This window comes from Labrus mixtus, chromosome 22 (assembly GCF_963584025.1).
Source record: "Labrus mixtus chromosome 22, fLabMix1.1, whole genome shotgun sequence".
NCBI classification, from domain to species: Eukaryota; Metazoa; Chordata; class Actinopteri; order Labriformes; family Labridae; genus Labrus; species Labrus mixtus.
In genome coordinates this window covers 16,889,029-16,911,658 of record NC_083633.1, presented here as the reverse complement: position 1 = coordinate 16,911,658, position 22,630 = coordinate 16,889,029, and the positions used below count along the sequence as shown (strand labels likewise).

Genomic DNA, 22,630 nt, shown 5'->3' with positions numbered 1-22,630 from the left:
AGCCGCGGCCTAATGGCGCTAATGGGCAGCAAAGCTCTCTGAAACCCCTTTATTACACTGATTAGGCCAACAACCTGAAATATAATGGCCTAATCTGATTATGAGATGGACACAGCTGAGCACAAGAGGGACAGAATAGAGCACGAGGGAGCAGATTCATAACGACGGGCCTCTTTTGTGCATGAGTCTAGAGGCTAACTCACAAAGAACCCGGCCGTGCACTCGTGTCCAAGTGTGCTAAAATGTCACGTGTAAGAGGTTTGTTGTCATATGAAGTGTTCTTGAAAGCTAAGCCACTTCCAAACGCACTGCTGAGACTGACGGGAAACTGTGCACAACTGATAGGAGGACTAGCCGTATAGCCAGAAACCCCCCCGGAGGCTTCATGGATTGAGTTGTTTTCAAATGTAGGTCACTGTGACAGCAAATTATCCTTTTTTCCTCATAGCTGAAATTAGCTTAGACCTTTCAAAGATGCCCCGCAGATTTGTTTTACCTTCAGTTTCTCAACATATGCATTGTATGCATCCTTGAGGTCTTAACGTTTCCTTCCTGGAAATCTATTTGCATTTTTTATAAATGCATTGTTAACATGCTTGTTTATCCTATCATGGAGGATGCCGTGGTTATGACTTATACTGCAGCCTGTCAGCGGGGGGAACTCTGAATCTTTTGGCTTCAGTCCTGAGCAGATGTGTTTCTCTGTCCATCTTAATATACAATCTTTGGTCAAAAATTGTGTTATAACCAGCAGCAGTTATGTGTATTGTGTCCCACATACAAAACAAACAAAACAGGGACTCACCCATAAAGTCATGGCAACAGTTTAGGAAAATCTTTAAAGCTGTACCTTCAATTTGAAGATCCATTCAGCGTCTTGGAGGTATACAATCAGTAGGGCCCGACCGATATGGGATTTATGGGGCCGATACTGATATCGGGGAGGGGGGAAAAAATTAGATACCGATATATCGGCCGATATTTTTCTTTCATCTATGAAATCTGTTGAGATAGATATACATTTATGTATTTATTGCATTGATCCATCAAATGCAGTTACCAAACACTTAGACTTATACAAAGACAAGATGGTCACTCAACTGGAAATTTACTGCGCGTGTACGGTGCATCACCTCTTCTGTTTCTAGGCTCAGTTGATTTGAGACAAACCACTTGAAATCCACTTCAGTCGATGTTTGAGCTGATTCGGTCATGTGAAAGGGTGTGTCACCGTTCACACTATGGATTGCTTCATTTCTCAAAATATGTCGTTTTTTTCTGATTTAAAAAATAAAAACATAAGACTAAAATAATTCCACCTCAGCAGTGAAATTCATCATGGGATCCAGGCCAACCTAAAATCAATCATTTCCCCAGGGATGAAACCTGCAGTGATGGATACCACCCCCCGGCTCGCTGTGAGACAAGAGTGCCACTTTGTACGAGCGTGTGCGCGTGTGCGTGGACTACACTTCATTTAGCACTGCTCCACGGGGGAGCCAGGGGAAATCACACGCAGACACGGGGAGAGAATAAACAAACAAATCAAAAGCATTAAACCAAGCAAACACAACACAGGAGGCTTTCTTTTTTTTTTTTTTTCTGGAGGACCGTTAAAACCTCCATTATCCACCTCAAATTAAATGTCTTCTTTGATAGACTCCTTTCATTCTGCAGGGAGGTGCAAACATGGTACGCACAGGTTGCAGAAGAGGATAAACAAACTGGGTGCCAATAGCAGTGGCTTAAAGCAGATAAAGAGGATATTAACTATAATCTTATCTCATCACACGGCTTCACATTTTTTATATTGAGGCAGAAAATTACGCCGTCGTCAAATCCTCGCAAACAGACCTTCCTATGTATTTATATTTTTATGAGCGGAATAAGGAATAAATAGAGCACAAATGTTCCCACTTTAAACCTTCTTCAGTGTATAAATGCATCTCTGCGCACGCTTGGTCGTGCATTCTATATTTGTGTGACCCCGCCCACCATCTTCCAGCTGCAGGCACTCAGTCTTTAGATGATCCAATAAGATTATAAAAGCTACCTACAGAGCTCACAGAAGGTACAAATCTAGATCGACCAGCGCTACAAGCCGCACATTTCATTCATAGAAGACTCATCAAATGTCAGGTTTACAGCCCGATTTCTGATCGTAGAAACTCTCATTCAAGTGTTAACATAAATAAATGCACAGGGTATCAAAGGAAATGATGGAGTTAGATTAAAGTTAGCAGTTCCACACATGCAGCATTGATATAAAGGAAAAATGGTCTTCATGGCGTCAGACTCTGTTGCTTCGTCCGCCTTTTTCCCCAATGTTCTTTTTATCATGCCTTGCCCCCTTAGACAGCTGCCATTATATCTGACTTTTCCAGTTTTTAAAGGAATCACCTTTAAACGCTTTCATCTGTTTAACGGACTGATTTGTAAATATTTGCTAGAGCGTGTTGGATGGCACTCGTTGGCGGATAGAAGAAAGTGAGTCACGGCGTTGGGTTTACTTCTTGCGCCGTGAAGAGTCTAAATTTATCTAAATAATGTTCTCTAAGTGTATATATACTATTTGTCTTTGTGTAAATAACTCGATGAGCGATGCCTCTGAACTCTGTGGCTTGTATAATCCAATGAGCTCACCGAATGACTGAGTGCGCTCAGCTGTGGTGGTGGTGGGTGGAGTCAGCGTTGATGTATTTTGCCCACTTAAAGGACCTCTCTGCTTTGCTAACAATAGTGTCAAAACTATAGTGGAAATGTTTGGGGGACTGCAGACCATCTCTTCTTCCGCGTGGCAGCTCTTTAGCAAACCGATCTCAAAGACGATTCTAAAGCTTGGTTGCTCTCTTTTTTTTTTTTAGACCTGTGATTCTTTCTGTTTTTGCTCCACTTCCATCCAACACAAGCTCCTTCTGAAACACATACCGGAGTTTAGCTTTGCTTGTGCAGTTTGGAGCTCAGACATGACATCTCTTTGAGTGCAAATACTGTAGATACAATGTTCCAGGTTGACATTTGAGTTGAATGGAAAGACGATGGCTATAGAAATGGTGAAGGTTAGAGTCTAAAAATAGGCAAGAAAAGCCCTCAATGCATCTGTATGGCATATAGGAAGGAGCTGAACTAATTTAAACAATACGCACTGTTGTACAAGATGCTTAGGTCTATCTGTAAATAAAATTGTCTGTATCTGTGTGATGCTTTTTGCATTTGATTGAATAGAACCTTAAAGTTTGCGGACTTCATTCAATAGCAAGGATTAAAAGAAAATGGGGAAAATAATTATAATCCATTGCTGTGAAAGATACAATGGGGCTGACCAAACTCAACGTAGTGCAATCCTCACTTTCCCAGAGTTTCATCATTTCTTCTTCTGCAGAAACAACTTTATGTCTTTTAAAACCAAATAAAGAAACGATGGCTAACAGCCTTAGAATGAAAAAGCCTGCCATGCGGACATTATTACATTGCAGCATGCCGTCTGAATCCCTCGCTTTCTTATGGCTTATTGGTAGTCTATATGCGTATTATGCAATTTAATGACATGACCGATGTGTGAACAGTCAGTAAATGAAAATGAAACAAGATTAAAACAGCGAGTCGTACTCAAATAGGAGGTTTTTCATTCTGATCAGCATGGAGGGAATGCTGCGTTCTTGTAAACAAGTGCATAAAAACAGGATTTTCTGAGTAGCTGTGCAGCACATTGCTCACTTTCCCTCTTTTCCACCATTATACAGTGGCTGTCTGCTCTCTCCTTCTACTTTCACCTTTTCTGTTTGACTGGCGTCGTGATTGCAGCTGAGGCAGATTTTGAATCTATTCCCCAGAGACAAGGATGTTCTCGCCCTTTTCACTCGGGTCAATTATCCTTTTTTGTGTAACCGGCAGTCATCTGAATCACATTACAACAAAGGGGATCAAAATCAGCCTTTTTCTCTCCGTAAATTATAGACCGCGATGAAGTTGGAAGCATAAATGTGGGATGAATTCGCTGGAAACTAATCTGAATCTGTCATCGTCACTGTCACATTTTGCGTAGGCACTCTTTAACACTCGGAAAGCTGTGCTCAATCTCTGTAAGAAGCTAAGTTTTGAAGAGGCTCCCTTTGGATTTATTGAGGTTAGATTTAGCCCATTAGACGGAGCATGGGAAGAAGCTTTATCCCATTTGTAAAAAGAATCACTTTGGACTGAAAAAAGGTTTTAGCATTTATTATTAATGTCGAGGTTTCTGATCCCAATTGTCCATGAAATCATTCTTCTTGCTTTGCAATACTTTGCTTTTAACGTCCTTTTCTTTGCAGCTACGGTTGTTGGCTCGTCCAGTCAGAAACCTTTTATTCTTGCTTTAATAGCTTAATGAAAGAAAAGCTTATAAATCAAGATTTGGAAACCAATCATAAGTGCATTGTAGAGGTCCCAACATCAATTTAAAAAGGCAGTCTTTGTACCATGGATCAGCTGTTAATGTGGCATGAGCGGCCAGGCTGATCTACTGAAAAGCCTTCTACGTTTGTTGCCATTGTCTGTCTATTTGCTCACGCTCTGGCTGTGTCTACCTTAATGATCGTTACTTCCCAGCTTGTAATAATGCCTTCAATAAATCCAAACTATCTTCATTAACGTCAGCATAGCCAATCAAGATAAGGGGGAAAACACACTGAGGGGCACAACACAATACAAACAGAACAGAGGAGCGCGGCAAACAAAGCCTGTGTTCCTGCAATTCAGGTTTTCAGTGTGTAAACTCATTATACACCGATTACGTTTTTACGACTCTGAGCAGCTTTGGCATCAGTGAAATTTCCGGTCTTGGAAAAAAATATAGAAGGATTGGGTTATGTTTACTAACTTGAAAATACTCAGAAACTATTATCATCAATCTGTCTGACGTTTTAGATGCCCAATTCCCAAATGTGCATAAAAGGAGAAAATCAAGCGGTGCTCGTCGTTTGTTGTGCCTGTTTTGGAAGGGTGTGGGCGTAACAGCGATGATGATATATCAAGAGCAGTAAATCCATATCTGGCAGCTGTGACTCTGTGAACATCAACATCCCATTTTTTAAAAAACATTTTTTAATACCAAATGGGCTGATTTCCCAGTGTGCTTGTTTCGATGCCTGTGGTGCAGGATGACGTTACGGCAGTCACAGCCGGGATAAAGTGTGAATACATGTGTTGGAGGTAGACAGCTCATCAGGATGAGTGACGAGTGTCGGGGGGGGCAGGAACACTGAATACAACTCCAATGTCACGTAATAACTCATCAAGTTGAAATCATTGATTGAGTTGAACCTCCGCACATAAAAAGACATTTAAATGCAGAGCTGCGGCTGTAGCATGTCTAGTAATGTGCAATAATCTTGTTTGGAGAACTGTTACCAGAGAATGAATTAACTGAGCGCTGAAAGGCACTGAGACACTTAATGGCACATTAACTTGGCCTATTAACATCATTTGGGTGAATGTGTGCATATCCATCTAATCATAAACAATAGGAGGGTTTATGTTGTAAATAAAAGAGGGGTTTTGGATGTTTAAAGCCTGAATTCAAAGACAATGATGGTAGAGAATGTTTTTTTTTTCTTTTTTTGTAGAGGCTTGGCCGAATATGGTTCATTCAATTTAACTGGAATTTATAATTTATTCTTCAGAATCAATAGATGACGGAAATACTACAGTCGTTGAAATATGTTCGTATCTGTGAAAATGGGTCAGGTTGGACTTTAACAAAAGATTTTGGCTGCAGGCGACACTTTTCTCCAAAAAATGACCAATTAACAGAATCCAACCTGACAGCTCATTTCCTTGGGCTGATTTTCCTTTGCGTGCTCTAATGTCAACAAAATCGCCGCCATCAGTGTCAGGTCTGCTAATGAATGTGAGGTTTGAAGGGATACGATTGGCTCCGGGCACAATGTTTTGATGATATGTTAAGGTTAGGTGCATTTTCCGTCGCTCCAGCAAATTTGAAACACCAATTAGCCATGTTCCAATGATGGAGAGTGGCTTTGGAGCACAAAAGTCCAGTGGCATGCTCTCCCCCCTGTAATATAAAGCTGTCAGTCAGAGCACAAGGGAATGAGATAGTGAAAGCTAGGGGAGGACAAAGTAAGAAAGGCTAATTACATAGCTGACACCTTTTGCCTTCTAACATCCTTTTACAAAAGTATTTTTTTTTCCACATCTCCATAGTAATTTCACAATGACAGAAGGCTTTGTTTGGGGTGTGCATTGTTGTGCAAACCTTTTTTTTTCTGTTCTGTCTGCCCATTGTTTTGTGAAATGGACAGAAATGATAGGGGACATGTATCGAGCAAACCACAATATTGGCAGTTTGTTATTCCCATTGCAATACTGAGGGAAAAAAGTGCATGTCTGTGCTATCAATCCCACGTGTCAAGACCTACAAAAGGAAACAGATGGTGTAAATAAATCAAATTCGATGCGGGAGCACATCTCTTGTCTATCAAAATGCTTCCTGTATTCTCCGGCGTGCAGCAGAATCAGAATGTCTCTCGCGGCGAGCAGGGCAGCTCTCCGTGTGTGGTCCTGCTTTTCAGATACGCCAAAGCCCTGTGGTCAATATTTATCTTCTAAACGTTCACAAACATCCTCAAACTAAGCGGTAACCGTTAAGGATGGTTATTCCAGGCAGGGCAGCCTCTGGAGGCAATGCAAATAATTGGAGTGCAAATAGTGAAGCTGTAGTATTTAATATACAACATTAATAATTGATGACAACAGTTTGAAGTATAGCTTGTGTTCAAGGGTTGGAAGCTTATTATAGAGTTACACTTTGAAGAAAGTTAAAAAGTGGACTTGGAAGGGATTCTTTCAGTTTTGCTAACATCCAGTCTTTAAAATCCCAGGATTAGAAGTTATGGGAAAACTGTCAAAAAATCATTGTAAATCCCTTCTTAAAAGGGCATTGAGGTGAAATAAAAGGTATCACTTTACTCCACTACTAATCTCTTCATCTGAGGATTATCCAAATGCAATGACAAGGTAATCATAAGGAGAAAGCCACATAAGTAGATCCTGTCGAAAACATTCCTGTCTTGAGTGACACCCAAAGCTTGACAGGCCATCAGGTTTGAACGCTTTAAGTTTTGGTCATGGGCGCATCTGTTGTTTGGATCAAGGTTGACGTTTGTGGACGAGCATCTGTCAGCTTTATTTACGGCGACACCACACTTGGCTTCAGAACGCAGATTACTGCCAAGGATGCTGATGGCCACTTGTGACCGGCTGTGGCACATTGTGTTCCCCGTCTTATCAGACCTCGCTGAAGTCGCCTCTTTACGAGTGTGAGACAGATTCCCCGTGTCTCTCCGCGAGTGAACAACCGCGGAGAGCCTTCATACACGAGTGCTTCTTGGACTGCGAGTCCCACAACGCTCCAGTGAAGTAGACAAGTTTGTCATGTGCTGCGTTCATGTGCTCCTTCAGATGATCCCGTTCACAGAGTTGAACAGTTGCTTTCTCTGACTTCGTTGTGTTTGAAAATTTGAAGTAGTGGTATAGACACATCGTAATTGTTACAATTGTGATGAATTGTATTGCTAAGAACTAAAAATATATATTCAGCTTTATTCGGTAGGACAGAGGAAAGAGTAGGAAACTTGGGAGAGAGAGTTGGGAAAGACATGTGGGAAAGAAGCCATAGGTCGGACTTGAACCTGGATCGCCTGCTTGGAGGACTTTGAACACCATACAAGGGGAACGACCTAAATGATTGGCCATCTGAGGGACGTTGTATGTCAATTTCCCCAATTGGAAACGTTCTTTTCTGATTATTCCGGCACCACTCCAATGCGAGGATTGGCTTTCCGTCTCTTTGTTTTCAAAGATCGTGTGAGAAAAGAATTCAGAGATGAGAAATTTCACAAAACTAGCAAAAAACTTGAAAGCTCATCGAGTACTTTACTCCAATGGCCGCCGCAGAATAACCTCGCTGAATTGTCTTCTAACTCATTGTATACGGTGATGGAAATTATTGTCTGCCTTACTGTTATATATGAGGTGATCTAGAACAGATATTGTAAATATAGCAACCTGTCCAAGGGCAACATGGCTCTGCTTTTTATCACTAAACTCTGAATCACAGGAGACGCAGTATTCGAGGGGGGGGGGGGGGGGGGGGGGGGGGGATGGGCAGAGAAATACAGAAACAATGAAGTGGAACGAATCCAACAGGCACCCGCTTTATCTCTCTCCCTTCGCCTTCCCTTGCCTTTTTTTTTTTTTTTTTTTTCCATTTATGCTATCTTTGTCTATCTTAATGAGCAGCACAGCTTTCTATCCAGGGATGGTGCCAGTGTGATACATCACAGGCGGGACACATGCAGGGGGGAACGAGGACAGGACAGGACAGTCGCAGGGTGACGCCCGATGCTGGCAGAGCGATTAAGAGTGCTTGTGGAAGGCATGCTGATTCAGAGTGCGAGCAAAAGAGCACCACCATGTTCATGCGTGAGGGCAGATTGCACCCGCCATTGTCCTCAGACATAAAAATGTAAGAAACTCCTTAAGTTCCAAGTCCAAGTCTAGATAAGTTTGAGTCAAGATCATAAAGGGACGAAGCCAAGTAATGACCAATGGAGAAACTCTAGATTTGTCGGCTGTGGATCAGTGGTCGAGTCGGTCATCTCAATCTGAAGGTTCGGGTTAGAGCCTCAGCTCCTGTAGTCCCAAATTGCTCCCTAACAAAGCCATTGGTATATGAATGGAGTTAGTAAGTGTAAGAATGTGTGTCAATAGGTAACTGTAACATAAAGTGGAAAGACAATTTAAGTGGTTTGCAGGCTACAAACAGTAAGTACTAATTATCGTCTGCGGTCCCCCTTTATCATCTTATTTGAAGGTTTGCACTGAATGTCGGAAACCTTTATGATCTCCTGTAATGGAATAAACAGCATCATACAGCATTCAGTAAAATTACTTTTTTCGACGGATAGAAACAGCGGTGGGCTTTTTCATAAAAGCCCTCTTGAGACTGGACTAGAGACCCTAATGAATCTCAAGTATTACAGCCTGGGTACCTGTAATATCATTACTTTTTCTTGGCAGATTCTCATCTGCTGAATACTAACTAAATGTGCTCGACACCTTTTGTGAGACGCATTTGAACCTTTTGGGAGTGTCACACCGAGAGTGACATTAACAGGCTTATGTTCTCCACACTTAACACACTCTAGTCCGAGGGTTAGCTCTTAATTGCTCATCGGCCTGAGTTGAAAATGTCTGGTCATGAAGTCGGTCCACACTTAGTGGCATGATCAGAAGCACTCGCTGCACAAAGTCTGGGAGTTCACTTGCATAACACGATCTCATTATTCAAAGGCAGGGCATTATAAGCTTGACCTTTCCATTGGTCTTTTTTTCCCCTTCTCTTAGTCGGGCTGTCTCAAACTCTTCAACAAATCAAAAATGTAGTGTGTACTCATCCACCCCTTTCCCTCTACATTCCCATACTGTGACATCGCACACATGCTCCGTGGTGGCGGCTAAGAGCAAGGTTTAATTGAACAAACCAGGGAGAGGATGCCCCAGAGCAGCACCGGCAGGGCTCTGCTTCACCTGCGTGAGGCGATTACTGAGCCCACTGCATAAACGCACGGGCTCGGGCGGAGGGTGCATCCATGTCGACGCCCTATGTGAAATCAGTAATGAGCCAGCAACTGCCAGGAGAAGCTCACAGGCCAGCTCATTGCCATGCATAGTATGAAGAGGCAGGGACAGAAGGGGAGTCCCAGAGGCGATATAGAGACGGAAACCGGCTATATTGTCATTCTAACGGCAAGTGTACATAACATGGGGAGATCTGATATAGCAACAATAGGGTAAGACACCATATCACTTCTAGATGTCACAAGGGGCACGATAACGTTCCATGGCCAAGTAAAGATTAGTACTGTAGGGGCTCCATTTCCCTGGATTTATCTGAATCACAGCCTGAAATGCAGCAGGTCGGTTGAGGATGCACTGTGAAGAAAGGCGTTCGCTGTATCGTGCAACAACAATCATCGATGTTGTATCCCTGCCCACATGAGACGCATGTTAGATAATCAAAAATGGGTGTATTTTCATGGGAGAAGAAATGGAAATGTCAATACACTTATACAAGCTCAAAGGATCTCTGCATGCAGCGTGTTGGATCAGTACACTTTTTTTTTTTTTTTTTTACGTTATTCCATTGCACAGCATTTAGCCTAGCACAAATATGCAGGCTGTCGGTTGCTGGCAATGTCCTGCAGCATTTCACCAGAGAAATGACTTGCCTGCCAGCTGTTGCTTAATACGTCGGTCAGTCTGGTTATAGCTTGTTTCAGTGCTGCTGCAGTAAATTTCCTTGCATGCCCTGTGAAAAATGTTTGTCATATATCTGCTAACAGAGACACCTGGGGTGATCTCCATGAGAAAAACATAAAAGAAGCCATGTCTTTATAAGCAGCATTGTGTTTCCAGATCTGCATCTGGGTTTAGTTTCTATTGTTTATGTCTCATGGATGAATGGGAATTTTAATTCGAGGTCAAGGTCACTGATATTTCGTGCAGAAAGTGGTCTCAAAGTTGATTTATAATGAAACAAAAACTATCCATTGAGATTCCCACTAATGAAATTGTACTAGTTGGGGTAACAGCTCTTACTGCTGTTTTCACTCTTGAGAAGCAATTATGATTAGAAAAATGGAAATCTGCTAATTAAAGCCAAATCAACAGAGGATACACTGTGCAGGGTTTCTTCCATTGTGGGGAAGTTATTTGTTCAAAATGAAACATTAAGTGTGAAGTGAGAGGCGAGATAGCGAGCGTTGGAGTAGGAAGCGTGACGGCGTTTTTTCAAGTGGTAGCGGCTGTGGGGTCTCTCGGTATGACAGGAGAAAATTGACTCGTCTACCTTACCTTCCCAGCTTGCTTGAGGACTTTTTTTTTTCATCCACCACTGGCTGAGCTCCAGTGTTTTTTGTTTTTTTTTTGCATCCCAGAAGGCGTGTGATATTTCTAGACAGCGTGGCTTTGCAACTGTTGACAACAGTTAGAAGTGTATCTGATCTTTCCATTGACCTGTATCCGTTCAAAATATGTTGAATTGGCTCTCGTGTGCTATTTCAATCCGTGCATAGCAGGAAGCTAAAATGTGCTTCTTGTAAGTCCAGCCTCAAAACTGTTGCATAACAGAGTGTTTGGTTGTATGTGGCAGCTTTATGTGAATCAGGGTCGATGGATGGGGCTGGTTTTGCAGATCGGCAGAGGTCATATCTGACACTGTCATTTTTCACAGATGGTGCGGAGGCTGCCAAAGCAAAGCAGCTTGAATATCAATAGGTTGATCTCTGAGCATTCTTCCAAGAGGTAGGGAGAAGGGGGTAGCTTCAGAGAGGGCACCTTAAAACGACATTGCAATGTTGAAGATAATTTGCGGTAAATCAGTGTGGATATAATTTCTATGAAGTGGCCTTTAAAGGTCATCGGGGAAGAAATACGAGCCTCTAGCTGTCAGGACTCAAAGACGATTCATAAACGGAAATAGAGAAGGAGTGGAACAGTCGATTGGTCTTTATTGGTTTGACTGCATCAGGACTGCAGCAGAAGATGTAAAAAGAGTCTGTATTTTCTACCCTCTCTCGCCGTGTTCTTAATCAAAATGTGTGCACACACAAAAGACAGGCAAATTCTCCAGTGTACATTTTGATCTCATTCCCCTCACTTGGCGCACACTGACACATGGCCACCCACAGTTTCTCGGGGGAATCTCTGGGTAGTTGACTGTTTGCAGATTATCACAGCTTGTTTTTCCACCTGCCTGAATGCCATTTCCTGCTCGTTAATTCTCCATTAATGTCTCTTGCTTCGCGTCCACTTAACACAAGTACTGCCAGAGAGGCCTGGCTATGAGAGGCTTTGTCACACCTGTAAAAGAAGTGCGGTTTTCCTGTAATTAGCTCCTCTCGTGCATAATGCTATTGTCTAACTTTTAATGAGAGGCCACTGTCAAGTTTCATAAGGGGTTTTTTTGTAGTCCACGTGGTAATCATGTTGGAGTATTTGCGTGCCACTGTCACCCTGGGCAAAAAGCTCCCAATAGATAAATTAACCCAGAATTATGGGCGATGTTAGGGATTCTTCAAAGATCTACTTGGTTTCAATGAAAGTTACCTTATTACTGAACAGGAAAACTAGGGGGGGGGGGACTTCCAAAGGGGGATTTAGATAGAACCTCTGCTCCTTTTAAAGTTGAAAGGAGAAAGTTGTTCAGTTGGTATTCCCCATGGTACCATCCCCCTGGGCCACTTCCCAGGTTGATATCCAGGAGAACGCTTTTATAAAATTTGCTGGAGGAATTACATCACTTTTCTGGGCCCGGACCCCCCCCCACTCCCGCATTTTCATCCAGTAGGAGCTTGAGGTTTCGGTTTGAAGAGGATGTCTGGCCTTCTTTGTTTGAAACCCACTACCACAATGATCCAGTACCCGAGTAAACCACTGCAAATGTGTGAATAAAAAGTCCTCTCTCTAAATATGAACAATTCATCTCCACAGACATCTGTAAAGCTCTATCCCTAAGAGTCTGATCCTCCTGAGACAGTGACGAGACCTCGAGGAAATTAATGGCCAATTTGTAATTATACTTCACTGGCTCAAGATGCAGATCATTTTGTTGAAATGTTCCATCAGAACACTGAGACGGTGTGTTGGCCCGATGGTTATCAGAACCCGTTTCATTTCCTGCCGAAACCTTTCTTCCAATATTTGTATGCATGTATGTGTCCATGTGCACTTCAGAGATTTGCCTGTTATCGCCTTTGAAGGACAGCCCTACTGGACTGTCATTTACCCATACTTAGGATAAACTAAGCCAATATTTACCAAAGCAGGTAGTTAAACTGACAGAGTTCAAAAAGTTGCAGGAGATTGTCTCGTTGAAGAAAAAGACTTCCTCTTTGTTTACCGGCCTTAATTGATTTGTCACAGTTTCATAACCTCTCCACACTGTCAAAATAAACCTTAGAACTTGTCACAAAACTGCCATGTGAATTTATTTTATCTAGGAAATGGCAGCGGCTCATGCTTTGGATGAGCAAGGGCAGCAGCGAGTTTGTTAAACTTACTTATATCCATTAACTGTGATACCAGTGGGAGGAGTGCTGAATGGATCTGAACCCCCTGTGGAGCAGTTCTACTGCAGCAATGATAGGTTTTGCATTCCAGTCATGCTTCTCTGCAAACAGCAAGTAAACGAAGGCCTAACCCTGCATGCTCCTGTGGAGACAGCCAGCAATGAAAATGCATGTAATCATTGAAAGCAGGGGGCATGTGCCCTGGGCTTTACCTTGGATCAGTGCTCAGAGATGGAGAATGGGAATCTGGACACCAGGGAGGCAGCCAAATGTATCGGTTCAAGTGCAACCACAGCCGCCACATTTGAAAACATTGTTTCTGATATTTTTTGCTAAAAGCATACAGTAAAGCTGACACATGCTGTTGTCTGTCCTTGACAAAACTGGTGACCTGTGTAAGTGGCTATTTAGCATTGCAAAACGAAAATAGCATCTATTATAGTTCATACAAAAGAACTACAATATCAATCAATGGTTCTCACTTAGTTCAATATGTTTTTTTGAGGTTTACTCAGAAGTGATTTGACCATCCTGAGGTCCAGTACAAAATACAATGTGGACACATGTTGAGGAGAAAGGGCAAGGTTTCTGCTTCCCAAAGGGCATAAGCAATTTTCAGCTCTAGTGAGCCAGCTCCTGCAAATATCTAAGTCGAACACAGAGCAATACTCAAGCTCATTTATTCACATCCTCCCAATGGCAGTCCCTGACTTGTCATTGTTTTTGTCTAAAGTACAAAACAAAGAGAGCAACTTTGAGGAATAGAATTCAACTCAGTGCAAGTCATAGTATGGTAAAACTCTATCAATTACTTTACATCAAGTCTTGTATGTATGCTAATGTATTAAGATGAGTGATAAGACACATCTGAATAATAATCACTAAAGATAAAGATGTGTCACTCATCCTCTGATTGGGCTCCATCTGATGCCCTTGCACTGGCTGCAGTAGTAGTAAGAAATGCAGGCAGGCTCTTTGATTGATAGCTATGCTAGAAGTGCCACTGCTGCTCTCCCCAGGCAATGGCAACTGCACTCCTGCTCAGCAGGCTGGGGTGCCAGCTTTCTATCAGTCAACTCTGTGGCAAAGATGTCTTCCTTCAGTTCAGTGCAACTTCCCTACCATTGCCTTTTCGAAGTGAGATTAGATGAGGACGTTTAAGATGGGATAGTAGAGGCAAAACAGTTAGCTAAAGTTTGATGGGTAAAATAAAATTCAAAACTGGCTTTTTTTTTTTTTTTTTTTAATAGAAGTGTCAGTTCACAATAGGCTTAAGCGAATATGACTCCACCCAGAAGCTTGAAAACCAAGTCCAGGCTCCCCTAAGACACCATGGGTAGACTTAGATTTGAGCATCTTTAGTTGACTCTAGCTGGGGCACGCCTTCCCCTGTGTCATGGCAGAGATTTCAAGTGGAAAACAAGGCTTATGGCAGCTGGCGGTTGACAAAGGGAGCAGTTGGAGTTGACTGCACCCACTGTGCTATGACCATCTTTACTGATCTACTTCACCTTACTAATCCACTTGTTACAAATGTGTCCCATTTGTATTGTGATGTTTTTTATTTTTTTTATATATAAATCACTCGTCTTAAACATTTTATGGGGATTAGCCCAGCTTAGCTCCATGGCTAATGCAATGATTAGGGATTTCTGGCACAGAAGATAAGTGAATGTTCACTAGTTACTCAGCAACTGCACTCAACTGTTTAAGACTTTAAGCCGAAAGTCTTGGACAAGGCGGTGTGTCATCCATTACACTTTATCAACCTTGGTTACACCACGATACATCAGTTTCACATTGTCCTGTTTCATCAGGTAGTTGGCTGGTAAGCACATAAGGAGAGCTCTAGCTTCAATGTCAAGAATCTTGACCTAGCTCAAATGTATTTGATCTTTCTTTTGAGTAACACAGTGAAACATCCAAAAGCTTGTGATTTACAGACTGAATATCTGCAATTGTAGTGGTGGTGTATGTTCACCAAAGAAGAACCTTGATGAAAAAAAGGTGTAGCACTTGAAGGCTGATGATATTTATGCCAAATTGATAAGTGCAAAGCCACCACGTGTGCTATAAAATCTGACCTACAGCTCCCAAAAGAGCTCCAATAGTCGTGGCAGCCCCCGAGCAGACAAATCATATTACTCGTACTATCAAAGTTCTGTGAAACGCAGAACTGAGGAGTGTATAAATCAAAGCAAGGTCTACAACACAGGCATGTGTTTAAGGTTAAAAGCGAGAAGCAGTGGGTCACTTGGGCATCAAAAGAATTTTATAGCGCAGTATGAAGAGAATTCTTAAGTGCAAGTTGGAAATGGACCTTTGAAGATAAAATGTCAGCTGCAATTTGGTCAATAATTCCTTTTAAGGTTTTTATTAAAGTAATGGTAAAATGAACTCCGTGTGTGGGGTATATAATTACTTTCCCCCCTTCAAATGTACGTGCTAGCATTACAAAGCAAAACAAAATGTAAGTACTAGCAGTGGAAGAAAGAAGCTTTTTTTGGGATGGTCCACATTCATCAGAAAGACATGTATGACATCATCAGAAATGAGTTGCCAGTGTCTCAGTTTAGTATCCGTGGGGTTTTGTTAATGCTGGTTTAACTTGTAATAAGTATTAGTTTATAGGTATAATGATAGTTATCATTGTCATGTCCTCAATTGACTTTTTGCCTAATTTCCTCCCATATAATTTTTCATCAGTCATTCATGTGCGCTTGGATTATTCAATCCCTTTTCATTTTTTTCATAATGAAGCAGGTGTCTAATGGGGGAGATGTTATTTACTCAGTGATTATGAAAAATATCTGTGCCAAATATCTAGACTTGTAATTACCAATCTAATTGGCGTACAGCCCAAAATTGTCACTGTTATATGATGAATTGCTTTTGGACCAGCTTAAAAGCTGATGTAACAGAAAAAAGGTCACATTGCTCACACGGATGGCTTAGCGAAGCTTGTATTTATATTTTCTAAAGTACCTTAGGATCAAAATTGATATCATTGCACATCATTATCTATAAAAAGACAGCACTGGATCTTTTGTAGCATATCGAATATGTTATTCTGAATGTTGATGGAACTAATGCGTGTTAAAGTGCTGCTGATGGCCTCAGTATTTCTATTTAGATCATTATATTTTCTGTGCTTATTCAAATGGAATACGGTAAGAGTTCTTTCTGAGTTGAGAGAAAAGTGACATTTTCCTGAATAAGAACACCAGCATAACTGTGCGATACCAACGACTCCATTGTATACATGTGAAAGCAAATCCTTGCACCTCATTACAGATCTTCTCTCTCTGTTCTCTTTTGTAGGTTCCATCTGAGTAGGAGGTGGCAACAAAAGACCAAATGCCATGGATGTATTCAATTTCACCTACTGGAATGCCTCCGAAGGCAATGACACAGAAGTTGCCGCAGAGAGCGAGAGCCCCTACAAAACCGTGGAGGTGGTGTTCATCGTGTTGGTGGCCGGTTCCCTCAGTTTGGTCACCGTCATTGGAAATATCCTGGTCATGCTTTCCATCAAAGTCAACAGGAACTTACAGACCGTCAACAACTATTTTTTATTCAGCCTTGCATGTGCTGACCTAATTATCGGACTGTGCTCGATGAACTTGTACACAGTCTACATAGTAATAGGGTACTGGCCCCTGGGGCCTGTGGTGTGCGACTTGTGGTTAGCCTTGGACTATGTCGTCAGTAATGCGTCTGTCATGAATCTACTCATCATCAGTTTTGACAGATATTTCTGTGTCACCAAGCCCCTCAGCTACCCTGTCAAAAGGACCACCAAGATGGCAGGGATGATGATTGCGGCAGCCTGGGTTCTGTCTTTTATCCTTTGGGCACCAGCCATCCTCTTCTGGCAGTTCATTGTGGGTGGGCGGACAGTGCCTGAGAAGGAGTGCTACATCCAGTTCTTCTCTAATGCCGCAGTCACTTTTGGCACTGCCATCGCCGCCTTTTACCTGCCTGTCATCATCATGATTCAGCTCTACTGGCAAATCTCCAGAGCAAGCAAGAGCCGTGTGAAGAAGGATAACCGCAAGCCTTCTTCAGGAGCCAATCCAGAGCCCCTGTCACCTGTCCAGAGGAGGACCAACACACCCAAGCCCAACAATAACAATGTACCAGGGGAGGACACCGGTCGTTCCCCGAGCCAGCATGCTGTGGATGGAGCCAACCACAATGATGGGAAGTTGCAAAACGGAAAAGGACCTTCCTCGACGACTGCTGATGGAGAGACCGAGGGTGAAGACGCCACGAGAGAGACCTGTGCTCCCGGAGAAGAGAAGGAGAGCTCCAATGATTCAACATCCGGCAGTGTGGCTGCGTCCAATCAGAAGGACGACGAGGCAGCCCCTTCGACTGTGAACTGCAGTGCGGGGACAAGCCAACCGCCCCCTCGTCAGCGAGCAAAGGCAGGGGGCTCCAAGCTCACCTGCATCAAGATCAAGACAAAATCCCCCAAGGGTGACTGCTACACACCGTCCAACGCCACAGTCGAGATTGTCCCAGCCACAGAGAGACAGAATCACGTGGCACGGAAGATTGTAAAGATGACAAAGCAAGCGCCCATCAAGAAGAAGAAAGCGGCGCCATCACGCGAGAAAAAAGTTACCCGAACCATCATGGCCATCCTGGTAGCTTTCGTTGCCACCTGGACTCCATATAACGTGATGGTGCTAATAAATACCTTCTGCTCCAGCTGCATCCCCAACACAGTGTGGACTATTGGCTACTGGCTGTGCTACATCAACAGCACCATCAACCCGGCCTGCTATGCCCTCTGCAATGCCACATTCAAAAAGACATTCAAACACCTTCTCCTCTGCCAGTATAAAAACATTAGGTCAGCTAGATAAGTTTTAGCCACCTCGGAGAAAGTGTTGAAGTATGAGTTGCCTGAGTGTGTGTGTGTTCCATCCATGTATATTCCTGGGTTTGTCTGTAAAAGGTTGGTGTGCTTGTGAAGTCTGCAAGAGAACGTTTGAAAATTACTTTTCATCATTTCATTTTTTTTTTTTTTCCTCTCTCAATAACCGGTTGTAGCACTTTACAGGAATTCAACTGATGCCAGTTGTGTTGATATGTGTCGTGCAGAAGCAGCGTAGAAAAAGAAGATCGTGAAATAGTCAATATTAGTCGGAGTTTTTAAGCTCAAGAAAATTGGGTTTGTAAAGCAGGGGAACACTTTGGAGTGACAGCGAGCTGATAAAAAAATTGAAAAAAGAGTAGAGGAAGATCTGCGCAGTACGGAAACACAAGAAAACTTCAAAATGGGAAAATAGGGCTGACTGAATCTATAAACCTCAGAAGTTTGAAGTTCAGTAAAGACACCTGTAGATAACTGTACATATCAGTGTGAAATCAATATTCAAGTGGGCGCACATGTGGGTGTGTGCTGGTTTAGAGTATCCGTGAACACCCATTTGTGCCCCGCTGCCTGCCTTCCTTCTATCCGTCTGTGATCTTCATCATGGCACTTCCAACCAGCAACATGTAGAATAAAGTGGGGCAGCTAGCTAGTGTAGATTGCCTCTGATATGGTCACATCAGGGCTGGAAGCTTTCCCAACTACAAATGCGCCTCTATGAGAATGAGTTGCTATTAATACATGATAGATAAACTGTATAAATATATTAACACTGCATTTGTTGACTTTGCATGCTGGAGGGCCAAACTGGTGGCGAAGAATACATTGAAACTTAAAAATCTAGTCAGCCAAACTACATAACAATTTCTCAATGTCTTCGACCATATAGCACCTTTGTGTTACTTAGCCAGCTAATGAAATATGTGCCCCAAAAAGGACCTCCATCTACAACAATGGCGATGAATGCAGTGCTCACCACATTAAAGATTAACATACAAAACATTTGACAGCAGCATGTCTTTCCAGAAGCAATATCCGAACTACATAGTCAACCTTCCACTGAACTCCTTTTTTCAACATTACTTTCTAATTACAGCATCACAGATGACCATATGTGAGATTTTTCAATTTCCACAAATTTACTCTTTTTCTAGACCAATTTGGTGCCATCAAAAAGATAAATCTTGCAATCGGTGAAGAAATACTCATCGTCTAAGTTGGACCTTCCAGATTAATCAGTGATCCATCCAAAAAAAGGAACCTCGTCCTCTTAGGTAAACAAAAAAAAAAAGGAAATTTCAGAATTTGGGACATGTACGTTATTCTTAGGCTTGACCAGACGCTAGGTCTTAGACTTGAAACTGATAACTCATACAGTTAGCTTAACTTAGCATACAGATAAAAGCATTAGGAACAGCTAGCCTAAATCCATCCCTGTGTTTAACAAATAATCAACTCCCAGCATCTCTCAAACCAGTTCTCAAGCCCAACATGTCAAACACAGAAGCTTGGTCTGTGACCGCAACGCTTTAAAATATTAAAAAACCTAGTTAGCGCTCAAGTGTCAGTGTAAATTTCATGCCTCAAACTAGGAACTTAAAAGTAATAATTCTATTTAATATTGTTGTTGAAGTCTATCTATGGATCGACAGTGGTGCTAGCTTATCCAACGAAGTCACATGACCAGTAGTTGAGTAAGTTACTAATGGCATGCTAACGGTCTGGCTAGGCCGTATGCAGTACTGTTGGAGTATGTACAGGCAGTATGTTAGTGTATGGTTTCGGACACAGCCCTGAGTAAGAGTCCGGTATTTGGCACCCAAAACCGCCAGCCGATGTTGACTTTTGTGCTCATCCTTTTGTGTCTAACATCACATCGAAACATTAAGCTAGGGTAACATATCTTGAAATGAAACCACATCTATACACTGACCACGCTGCTGTATTTGACAACTTCAAAGTGAGAACAGGCTGCTTAACCCCACTATATATACCATGTCTTATCCCATTTTTAGAGGACAAAAAAAAAAAAAACGACTTGTAAAGATGACAAAGTAATGTCTAGGAGCTAAAAACTTCCCGAGTTCATCCGTATGAGGACATTTGGTGCATCTAGCCAAACACTAGTCCCTTTAATAATCAATGTAAAACCATCATTTGTCATTTTCACATTTTGGATTCGTCCTGTCCTGCATGATTATAGAGAATAACAGAATAGCTGTAAGAACAACAAAGTGACAACAAACAACACGTTATGACTAAGCAGAAAAACAGGAAAAAAAAAAGAAAATGTGGCATGAGATTGTTCAGTCGCACTCTTTGATTTGCCAGCTTGTTGCATCACATCACGTCCGCTTTCCCAGCTGCTGACAGGATGTTTGATGTATATTTTATGGTTTTCATGTTTGCTGTCGAGTTTACTCACCGATGCTAGGAAGCTTCCTACTCGGGAGTGAAACAGGTGGCTGGAGCTCAGAGCTGGAGACTCATTACTGTGTGTGGGAAGGTATTGTGTGGTTCTTTTTTTTTGTTGTTGTTGTTTTCTCCTGTTGTTTTTGGTGTGTGCGGATGAGTGGGAGACTTCATTTGATCCTGCTGATTAGTGGATTGATGTCTCAGCGTGTACAGTACACTACTGTACTGATGATGATTGTGAAGACCTGTGTGTGTGTGTGAGTGTGTGTGTGGGTGCTCCTGTGTGAGGTTTGTGTAGGTAGTATAAATGCTGACGAGTGTTTGCTCCAAGAGTGGAGTCTACTTCTGATCACAGGATAAAACCTTGTGATTTAAATAAGGGCTATTTCCACGTCTTCAGTGTAACGCATCTTCAGCTTCATCAACAACCAATTTAAATCCATATAAGTAATATATAGTCACGTTTGTATTCGTAGTAAAAGAAATGAGAACATTTCAATTAAGTGTAAGACATGTTCTGTGTATCCATGCATGTCATCCATCATTTCAGCCTATTAGACGTTTCTCTAGTTACATTAATGTATGCACATCAGTCGCGGCCATGAATATTCATGAGCGCTTGCCATCAGGAGGTTGCCGCAGAGCAGAGGCTGGTAGGGGGGCTTTGCAAAGACTTACGCCTGCACCGAATACCTCCTTAAGGCTTGTCTCCTTTTTTCTTTTTTTTTTTCCCGAAAGAGAGATCTGGGACAGATCCTATAATGAAAACTCACCATGAGGCTGATCAGATTACGGGACGATGTGGAACACCTACATTTGAGATTAAAGATTGCCCATTACACGCTCAGCTTGTGCTTTGCTTGCTCCACGCCCATGCCCCACTTAGTGCTCCACTCAGCCCCTAATCCTGTTATAGTCTCTACCTCAAGATATACGAGGTCATGAATGTAATGTAAATATCACATGTGCATTCATTAGCATCAGTTATTATTCATTCTCTTTTTCTCTGACTCCTTGAGTTGATTCTCGCCGTCCTTTATGCTATATTCAAACTGTAGAGTGTTTCCGTGCCAGCGCAGGATGAAAATCTTTGCATAATTTTTCATTAACCTACTGAAGCACACTGACATTTACTTTTGCTTTGCTGGCCACCTAAAGCCAAATGATAAATGCTACATTAAAGGTGCTCTAAGTAGATCTGAAAGTTGGAGAAGTGAAACCATTGTATGCTATATTTTCTGAACTAAATACACAAACTGTATTCAAAGGAAAAAAATGGCTCCTGTGAACACTGTGAACACAGGAGAGTTACGTTTTCACTGCTGCGGGCCCAACACCACCACTTCTCGCGTAGCATTTTATCTTCAGTGTTCCAGGGACCACGTTTTACTCTGAGGACAGTTTGTGCATAGAGTAATCAACATTTATCACAGAATCTGTACATTTCTCCAACTTTCACATTTCTCCACCGGGCAGAGATTTGAATTGAATCGATTTATTTAATAGGGACGATGCAATGCACAATAGTTTTAATTCAGAGAATGAGACTGATCTGCTGCACAGAGAGTTTATAGCTATTGCTAATTTCCAACTCCTGTCCCTAGTTGGGGCCTTAAGCCCAAACAGATGCATTTTAATGAAATCGGTAATACCCTGTTGCATTTTGGGAAGTTGCTTTTGCAGATTGCTCAGTACTAAGGCCAGGGTATCTTGTACTTAACACAGATTCATACAAAAAAAATGAATTTCCAACTCTGAAGCAGATAAGACTCCCAGCTTCACAGTAAGCACATTATTTTTTAACTCTGAACTAGTTCATGAAACAATTTTTCAAAAATGTTTCTTCATTAGGCCGACGGGTAAGAAATTCATTGGTTCCAATTCCTCAAATAAGATGGATCTTGTTCCTTTTCTCTGTTTGATAAAGCGGTCAAATTGAGTAAAAATTAAAATTTGTCACTAAATCAGTTGGACATAGAAAGTGTAGATATACTGTGCGCAGCTCACTGTAGTGTGGTGTTTGATTACTGTGCACCACTGATGCACATACATGGACAGTCCATGTTTTCTACTCGGCCAGTTTCAGCGAGAAACCGAGGCATCCATCCAAGTTCCACATCCAGCCATCCGTCACGACGATAAGTCGAGCCGTGTCTGTTTGACATCTGTCACACTTCTCAGTAGTGGGTAAAGAGCCTTC

General features: G+C 42.1%; 1 protein-coding gene across 1 annotated transcript in view; it reads left to right on the top strand.

Annotated features, from left to right (window-relative positions):
* chrm2a (cholinergic receptor, muscarinic 2a) overlaps window positions 1-21,167 on the top strand; it is a 67,616-nt gene extending 46,449 nt beyond the window's left edge. Inside the window, exon 3 of the mRNA XM_061029222.1 lies at window positions 16,452-21,167. Coding sequence (XP_060885205.1) covers window positions 16,493-18,004 — 1,512 coding nt within the window. The 5' untranslated portion in view covers window positions 16,452-16,492 and the 3' untranslated portion in view covers window positions 18,005-21,167. The remainder of the gene's footprint in view (window positions 1-16,451) is intronic.
* The last annotated feature ends 1,463 nt before the right edge of the window (window positions 21,168-22,630 follow it).